Source organism: Schistocerca americana, chromosome 5 (assembly GCF_021461395.2).
Source record: "Schistocerca americana isolate TAMUIC-IGC-003095 chromosome 5, iqSchAmer2.1, whole genome shotgun sequence".
Lineage (NCBI taxonomy): Eukaryota > Metazoa > Arthropoda > Insecta > Orthoptera > Acrididae > Schistocerca > Schistocerca americana.
The window spans coordinates 424,742,938-424,753,003 of NC_060123.1; the positions used below are offsets into that span (position 1 = coordinate 424,742,938).

General features: G+C 43.7%; 1 protein-coding gene across 1 annotated transcript in view; it reads left to right on the plus strand.

Moving 5' to 3' along the window:
* The window catches only part of LOC124616411, a 262,291-nt gene extending 255,630 nt beyond the window's left edge, over positions 1-6,661 (plus strand). Inside the window, exons 17-18 of the mRNA XM_047144715.1 lie at positions 6,215-6,317; positions 6,437-6,661. Of these exons, the coding sequence (XP_047000671.1) occupies positions 6,215-6,317; positions 6,437-6,661 (328 nt within the window). The remainder of the gene's footprint in view (positions 1-6,214; positions 6,318-6,436) is intronic.
* The last annotated feature ends 3,405 nt before the right edge of the window (positions 6,662-10,066 follow it).

Below are 10,066 nucleotides of genomic sequence, written 5' to 3' on the forward strand. Positions count from 1 at the left end.
TACGCTGGTATTAATAATCTGTACTCAGCCATTTAAGAAAATCTAAGCACAACAACTCGTTATGATTATAATCTACTTTACTACAATCTCACCAGTTCTGACAAACGTTTCATTATTAAGGCCACGGGATGTCTTTCTGGAACAAAGTATTTTTTCTCGTGTTCTGAGATGATTACCGTGTCACTTGGTAAGTATTCCTGGCATAACATCAGTGGCCCTACAGCATAAGAGTGGTGGAGTGCCAGTATCGAACATAGCACCGGATGCTCGACACCGCCCCTCGGTTATACTCACAAAAACTTTCGTTTTATAGTTCTTTTGACACTGATCTTCCGTAGACACCTGACTGTTCGCATCGGTGGAAATGCCACATCTTCATCCTATCATAACTCCTAGCCATGTTCCTCCACCAGCAACGGTCTTCAAAAGTTGCTGGTCGGTAATTCCTAAAGAACTGTGTTCACTGCTACTGAATTCACTTTCTTGGTCTTGTTCAACTTAGAGATATATTATTCAGCAGAGTGTATTGTAGTTGCTACTTTTCTACTTTATAGACTTTGCCCTATATACCATCAGATCTCATGTCCACTGTTTACCTAAATTCAGTATATTGATCACGTTCACACAAAGTATGTTCAGGCGTGCCTACCTGTCTACAGTTACACTCGAATGTCGTATTATCAATTCCACATAAATACGCAACACATTGGCCATACCCGTCACAAAACATGTATCGTCCCTTTGGAGGGATTTATATAAGTCTGATGCTAGTAAAGAAACCCATGGACCAACCATACAATACTACCCCAGTCCCGTTTACGTTATCATTCTGCAAATATGTATGACACTGTTTCTTGATCCGTAAAATCTTGTAGCCTACTTTTGTCAAATTGTCTGTACGCAGCTAGCGACAGACTCTTAGCTATCGTACTTTTATATCTGTGGCGCAAATTACGAACAAGATCAGGAGTGCTTCGATAGGGGTTTTGCTAAAACAGCAGTGAGCCTCGGGAATATTCCTCTCAGTTTGCGATGCATTCTAACTTCGACATGTTCATTTTGTAATTCAGTTCCCACAGAGTTGCGGCGTAGTTACTATTACTGTCAAAATATCACTCTGACATATTTTAATCTCAGTTATTGGTAACTAGTAATCGTTTGTAAATAGTTCCACAATCCTCTGCATTTCTTTTGTTTCCCTCTGAATCATATCCATAGTGTCGGCCAATAAATTACGCCTGTCGTCAAAAACGACCTCCAGATTTATAAATGGTTCACTTCCTCGAATGGAGAGGAGGAGGAGGAGATTAGTGTTTAACGTCCCGTCGACAACGAGGTCATTAGAGACGGAGCATAAGCTCGGATTAGGGATGGATGCGGAAGGAAATCGGCTGTTCTCTTCCAAAGGAACAGCCCGACATTTGCCTGAAGCGATTCAGGAAAATAATGAAAAACAGAAATCAGGTTGGCCGGACGTGGGTTTGAACCGTTCTCCTCGAATGTAGACACGGTCCTGATTTAAAGAGGGATTTCTAAGTAACTCGTCTTTAAGTAAAGTTTGTAATCGATCTTCGTCGTGTTCAGACTATTAGCGCATGTAAGAAGGACTACAGAAGACTGCCCTAATTAAAATGCCCTTCTGTATCTGTGAACATTGACACATGGAAGCATCTAACCTTATTTCAAGAAAAGTTAACACAGGTACCTACTTTGTGCGACGGTTAATCAATGGGTGTAAAAGAATAATTGAAAGCATTTCAATGAACCAACTTCTTGTCAATAAGTCCACCACATGATTCACAAAACGTTCAAAACGCTCCACCATATAGACTAAACATGCGCACTGAACATGCTTGGCTCACAGATATAATTTGGACCCCCTTCAACGAAGAGACTCAAAGTACTGGATGATAATAGCACATTGGTCGTAACTTGATATTGCATTTGCTGCTCTGAAGATCACGACGGAGACTTACCTCCTGGAACCTGAAAGAATCATATGAAAAATGCTGCTAGTAATTCTTATGCTAAATTGTGGTGTGCGTACTGTAAGACCTTTGGTATACACACCATCAGATTATTTGACTTGTCGCTCTAACGAAGTAGGCGAGTGTCAGCAATGTACACTCGTTATAATACTTCGAGCGTTGAGGTATCACTACGCGAGTGTGATCCACGAGGAGAAAAGGTTCTACGTTAGCAGCAATCTCATTGGCTGCGTTACATATTAATACGCGGATCGGCGGAAGCAGAACCTGGTCCGTCTCTAAGACAGCGCCATCTCGTAGTACGGAGACGGACGAGCGCTGCGCCTGCGCTGTTGTGCTTAGCGGGGCGCGCCCTATTGGTAAGGTTGTGTACGCGCTGACTGTGTGGAACTGTGTACACAACATAAATTAAAGAGTGCAGTTTGAGTACAGACATTCCCACTGAATAATGCACTTGCGGAAAGCAAATGATCATGGTAGAATCTCCACTACTGTACTATTCACTCGTATAAGTCTAACGATATGACTTGTTGAAAAAAAACGTTACATGAACTCTCTGAGTTTGGTAGGGGAAGGACCATGAATAAACCTAGAAAGATTATACATCGATTATTGATTATTTCAGTACAACAACATAGCATAAATTACATAGATGAACTTCGTTATGAATACATGAACCACGTAGTATCTACACCATTGTGTAACGAAGACCTCCCTCGAAAAGTACTCATGATGCCGACGAAAATATGATGAACTTATGTACCTCACATACGATCGAATGCATAGGACACAGAAAACAAATTCTGACGAAAATTAATCGAAATTGGGTGCCCGTAATAGACGTCATGTCGAATAGTGTCATAATAGCTGTACGTTCCAAATTCATTTCTACAGTTAGCTATTGCAGTGTTGTTTGTTTCTTAGCATTGACAACACTATAGAAACACCGATGCTCGTCGGCCACAGGATTTTCTGTGATGAGAGGTAATGCCTGAAATTTGGTGTTCTCGGCACAATCTTGACAATTTGTATCTCAGAATACTTAACTCCTTACCGCTTTCCGAAACGGAACGTCCCATGCGTCTAGCTACAACTATCACTCCGCGTTCAGAATCGATTCATTCCCGTGGTGCGCCCATAACCACGTCGGAACCTTTTCATACGAATCAATTGAATATAAATGGCAGCTCCGCCAATGTAGTGCTGTTTTATACCTTGTGTATGCCATGCTACAACTATATGTGTGTTTAGATATCTCTGTCTCATGGCTTTGGTCAGCTCAGTGCACAGCACAATCACAATTAAAGTTCCATTTCCAAAACGCTGTAGAACACGAACCACAGTTCCGAATGACGTGAAATTTGAAATGAGTGTTGTCGAAGAAGAGGCAAAGGTTACAGAAACAAAAACTAGATGGCGCTGTAAATGGAAGAATATGACACCAGGCCATAGTCGTTCGCGATTCGTTTGAAGAGCATTCTGGACAATTCGAGCGAATGATGTGGTCATCCAGACCATCCGACATGAATTACATCGGACATTTATGGAACATGTAAAGCAAATATGCATTCCCTTCATGTGTTTAAGCCGAGTATTATGCATTTTTATGCGATAGAGAATGGAATGCTCAGTAGCAGCCAGGCTACATGTACATTTAACAATTAAGCATCAGCAAGGAGCATTAGTGATGATATCGTTGGAGGCACTGTTGTGCAACCTTAGTAGCGACAAGATCCTACTATTAGGGAGTAGGATCTTACAATCTGAGACAGTGTTCCGAGACAAACTTCCGTCACAATGTCCGCAAACCTTCAGCTAGTGGGGCGTTCAGATCACTGTTGCTAGGCGGATCTGACGTCACGTTTGCGGACATTGTGACGGAAGTTTGTCTCGGAACATATATATATATATATATATATATATATATATATATATATATATATATATATGGGGAACGAGAGAAGTGTCCTTATTGGCTGAGGGAGAAAGGGTGGTCTCTCTTGTCCTTTGGGTAGACAGGGCGAGTTAGTCGCGAGGAGCCAAGCAAATCGCACGGTCAAGTAACTGGGGCGGCTCTAAAAGAACGGTCGCGAGTGCATATTTCAGATGTGAAACAAGATATAAAGTGAAGTTATTAGTTATAAGAATGCCACGTGTCGTGGGCAGAATCAATCGTTATGTAAAATCAGAAAACGGGATTAATGTGCGTAAAGGGTCGAATATAATGGCGTAGTCCAGAGCCGCCATATTGCAAATGCTGATTTTATGGCGTGTGTGACAAAGCAATTTCTGTATTAAAAGAAGTACAGTACAAACATTTTTGGCAATTAACAATTGGCATCCCTAAGTACTCCACTTCAGTAGGATCACCACCTACATGGAACCTGGCGACTGAGCGCTACTTCTGTGCTCCGAGAGACTTACCGAAGCAGCAAGACACCAGGTTAGTGATACTGCCCAGAGAAGCACTTCATTCTCGCTACTGTGCCAATGAGGGTGTTCTAAACATAATCAAGAGTCCAGTTCGTGCGCAGAATTCTACAACAGTAACACTTTCGGATTACGGACGGCTGTAGATGCAGCATTGTTCAGTATTTCAGCATGGAACTTCCAACGTTTGTTGAGTCCGTGGCACGCCGAGCTACTGCGATACGGCAGGAAAAGCAGCTCTAACACAGTCTTAGGATGTATCCCAATACTTATGTAAACTCAGTGTATCTTGTTTTCTACAGTACTGGCAATTAAAATTGTTGCAACAAGAAGCAATGCAGATGATAAACGGGTATTCGTTGGACATATATATTATACTAGAACTGACATGCGATTACATTCGCACGCAATCCGGGTGCATAGATCCAGAGAAATCAGTACCCAGAACAACCACCTCTGGCCGTAATAACGGCCTTGGTACGCCGGGTAATTGATTCAAACAGAGCTTGGATGGCGTGTACAGGTACAGCTGCTCATGCGGCTTCAACACGATACCACAGTTCATCAAGAGTAGTGAATGGTGTATTGTGACGAGACAGCTGCTCGGCCACCATTGACCAGATGTTTTCAATTGGTGAGAGATCTGGAGAATGTGCTGGACAGGGCAGAAGTCGAACATTTCCTGTATCCAGAAAGGCCCGACCAGGACTTGCAACATGCGGTCGTGGATTATCCTGTTCGCTGGGATCGAATGAAGGGTAGAGCCACGGGTCCTAACACATCTGAAATGTAACGTCCACTGTTCAAAGTGCCGTCAATGTGAACAAGAGATGACCGAGACGTGTAACCAATGGCAACCCATACATCACGCCGGGTGATACGCCAGTATGGCGATGACGAATACACGCTTCCAATGTGCGTTCACCTGGATGTCGCCAAACACGGATGCGACCATCATGATGCTGTAAACAGAACCTGGATTCATCCGAAAAAGTGACGTTTTGCCATTCGTGCACCCAGGTTCGTCGTTGAGTACACCATCGCAGGCGCTCCTGTCTGTGATGCAGCGTCAACGGTAACCGCAAGCATGGTCTCCGAGCTGATAGTCCATGCTGCTGCAAAAGTCGTCGAACTGTTCGAGCAGATGGTTGTTGTCTTGCAAACGTCCCCATCTGTTGACTCAGAGATCGAGATGTGGCTACACGATCCGTTACAGCCATGCAGATAAGACGCCTGTCATCTCGACTGCTAGTGATACGAGGCCGTTGGAATCCAGCACGGCGTTCCGTATTACCCTCCTGAACCCACTGATTCCATAATATGCAAACAGTCAATGGATCTCGACCAACGCGAGCAGCAATGTCGCGATACGATAAACCACAATCGCTATAGGCAATTTTAATGGCCAGTAGCGTATGTAGTAAAATTTTGCTTTCAGCATAGTTTTTGAATCAGAATGTGTGTCAGAGGCTAAACTCTCCAGCTTTTATCTCTGAAAGCGTGGGACATCGTCTCCATAATATCATCAGCATATTCTATAACATCACCAGTCTACGCACTCTTGACGTATCTTTATCAATTGTTGTATATGATATATCTAAAAAATTGGACCTCACACTGAACCCAGTGGACACCCATTCGTCCTTGTAACTTACTCCTTTGTTTCCCATTGCTTTACTCTGCCTTGGCAGCAATCCATAAAGTTGCCTTCCAGAAGAGCCATCTAGGAATATTCATTCAGAGCTACTGACAGTGACAGTGACTGTTGATGACGTTTTCTTTGTACGGTGCGGCAGGTTGCGTGCCATGACGCGGACGCCGCCCGAGTACTCGGTGCGCTGGCGGTCGCAGGCGGTGCGCGCCAACACGCGCGTCTCGCCGCCCACGCAGTCGCCGGCGGCCGCCGGGCCCACCCCCGCCGCCCGCGCCGGCCTCCCGCTGCTGGCGGCCGCCGCCGCCCTCCTGGGCCGGCGCAAGCCTTGAGGGCCGCAGGGCGCCACCCGATTCGGCCCTGCCAGACAGCTGCCGCCGGCAGCCACGCGGCGGCTGGCCGCGACGGCGGTCGTAGCTTGCAGCTGGCATCGATACCGCGGGGCGGCCACTCGCCGACACTGGACAGCCGCTTCCCGTCGCAGACAGTGACCGTCCGTTACTCGTTGCAGCCGCGCGCGACCGTTTGTAACCTCTGTCTCCTCCGACACACGCTGGTGTCCTTCCTCGGTGCCTTGCAGTTGTTCGGATAGTGGTTTCGTAGTCTACGTCCTGTTGTACATATACTTCTACAATGAACTTCATCGCCACCAGGCGTCGTGTCAGAGCATTGGAATCCTCCTTACGAGATGACGTTTGAATAGGACTCAATTTTGTACATAAATGACACTCAAGTGTCGGGGAATTTTTTTCCAGAAGCCACTGTTGTATATACAAAAAATATCACTGCTGCCCGACGCGATTAATTAACTTTCTTGTTTGAAAAAATTGTTCCCCTTGAAATATACGGGGTGTTCCAATAGAGGGAGACAATGTTTCCGGTGCTGAACCTCTTAAAAAAAGAAGTTCGTCTAGATATATGCACTGTTTTCAAACGTTCCATAATTTACCGACGTAAAATTTATCATTCTTTATTTTTAGAGTAAGCCATTATTTGATTGGCGACTCCATGGCGTGTTGTGTGCACCACGACCAAATAGTGGATAGAATTGGAAGGAAAATCAGTATTGGCTGTATTTTGTTGTTTTATTGTCACCAAAATCGATTTTCCCTCACTTTGTGACCATCCTCAGTGCTCTAATATACAATGAAAATTGGTAGGTACTATTATCAGGCGATAACCAGAAGCTTAGAGCGATCACATAAACTCAAGCTGATCGCTCTCAGCTTGTGGTTATCGCTTGATACCAGTGCCTACCAATTTAAATTGTATATTACAGCACTGAGGATGGTCACTAAGTGACCGAAAATCGATTTTGCTAACAATAAAACAACAAAATACGGCCAATGTTGATTTTCCTTCCAAGCCAGTATTTGTTTTTCAGATTACCAACGATCAGCAGTTCAACATAGTTTTCCAGTAGATCACAAAAAATTTACAAGTTTATAAAATCCTTAGGTCTCTCCACCACTTATTTATATGTTGTATCTTTTTCACTTGCATCGTGTAGAACAGCTTTTAACGTGGCCAGTGTACAGGACGTGTCCCACTAACTCCTTTCACGTGTTCACACTCCTGTTCGTTCCTGCTTTTGTCCGATCCTATAGATAGAAGGCCAAAAGTTTAGAGATCCTAGTGACGAGGTGATAGAGGAGTTCTTCAACTCTTGATATTTCTTCATTACTTATTTACTATCCTTACTTGCCAAGGGTTTCTGGATCTTAGCCCCACTCCCAGGTAACATTCCCAGCATCAGCCAAGCCGTCATCGATAAACATTGATAATCCATGAATTAGGAAAAATGTTATGTTTTTTGCACCACACATACAATGTGGTCTCTAACGTGGTGCAAGCACCTTGCGACCAAGTGGTCAAAGGAATTTCATCAGGCAGTGAAACTAAACTATTTTCCTTATAATGCTTGTAACTGTGACCTATAATTGTTGCTTTAAATTAATAACTACAAAGCAGTGCACTCGTATATTACACAAACTGTAACTCGGAAACCTCTGGAAATAGTGCATATGTTTATATGAACACTTTAAACTTATATGGCAAACTTTGTTCGCTCCTGAAATATTGACCTTTTTACTGAGACACTATGGCCGAGAGGAAACCCTAATGTAACAGCTATTATTTGTAATCGTAACATCACCAGAAACGGATGCACCGTGAGCGTCAAACTTATAGCTATTTTAACAGCTTTAGATTTTTCCCTCACACCTCGCAAGCGTATCACATCAAGTTTCCTTCTTTCTTTTCGCTTTCGTTTCTGACAACGATCGACTTCATCTATCACATTTCACTGCACGCTGTAAATTACACTGGAACAAGATTGTGGGCAATAATTAGAGAGGTAAACGTGAGTCTGTAGATAGCGTAAGTGTGCACTAGTGTAGGAGACGTAGAGAAACTCGTTTTACACGGAAATAGGAAATTTGTAATCAAATGCATGCTCAGGGAGCGCCTAGAAGAATCGACAGGGTGATTGTACTGTGACGCTGAAGTGATAAAGAGAGGACAGTTTTTGATAAGAAGCGTACATAAATGAACGTTGTTCACTTGTTACAATAAAACGACACAGTGTGGGCAAGTGCCGGAAATGCAAGCGGAGCATTTTTGCTGGAGCAGAGTACATACTGTCATAAGGATTTTCTGCGTCAGTCAGTTTTATATCAGTTGATATATTGATAGACTATCGGTGAAGAGAATTTATATGAATTATATTGAGACCTGATACTGAATGGTGCATAACAGAACTGTAATAATGTTGAAAATAAAGACTTTGTTTCTCATGCGTTGGTACACATGACACGCTACAGTTTGTGAAAATTGCTACACCTGGAAGGAATGCTACGAAACGCTCCGAAATCGGCGGATTTATAGAACAGTTGAACCGTAATAAGGGATGAAGACTGCTGCGATATGGCGTAGATGTAGGCCGAGTAGCGTCCTCTTTTGAGTGTTGGAATACGTCAGTGGTACGCCATACCCAGTCGGCAAAGAACCAACAAAGCGGAAACGTGCAAGCAAGTGCCGGTATACCTCATCGAAGTCAAAGGGCCCGTGTCAGCATCTGATTGAGGCCAAACAGGGCAGAATGATTGGTCTCTCGGAAATAGGTTTGACGTGATGCTATATTGCGGCTCACACAAGGTCCGATGTTTTTGTCGAAACAGAGCATTAAAGAGTGTAATGCTCACCGACCAGCAAATACTAGACCACACGGTATGGCTACAGCAAGAGATGGCCGCCATATTGTAGACGTTGACGTAACTGATAGAAATGCCTCCTCCACAGCGTTGACTTGGTGTAGGGGCACTGCAGTGAGTATGGAGGGGCCTGCATCGACGGCTCGACGCTTTCAGCTAATGACTGGAGGACTGGACTGGTGACAAGCATGCCACTGCGACCTCTTTCACTGTACAGAAACTACCAAAGCATAACAAGGTAAACTCGCCATGGCGCTCAGATTGAATGGTAAGAGAGCCCAGTGGACAGCCCGTAAAAATTGAACACAGGTAAGGTCTATTGGATGTAGAAAACAATCAAAATTGAAACAGTTAACGGTCCAAGAATAACAAGTGCAATATACAGGGTGAGTCATTAACTATTGCCACCTACAATAACTCCTAGAGTATGATAGTAGTTGAAAAGTTTGTGGGACAAATGTTGCATGGGACAACGGGGACCATAATATGATGTTGGTTTTTTGTTGTTAGGTAGGGTCGCGTCAGTCATATGAAGTTCAACGTTGTTTCTTTTTTTTAATGGGGTGCTATAGTTTGGTATTTTGAGATAGTGGTATCGAAACGAATCCAATGATGTGTAACAGTAAAATCTTTGAACGCCAACGAAGGTCAAAAAAGGTGGCATGAACGTGCATTTACAGAAGGTATTCGAGGTAATGACCATTGATATCAATGCAGTGCTGCAATCTTCTTATCATGGATTGAGTGATATTCGTTATCACTTCGGCACTACTTACCGAAGCACA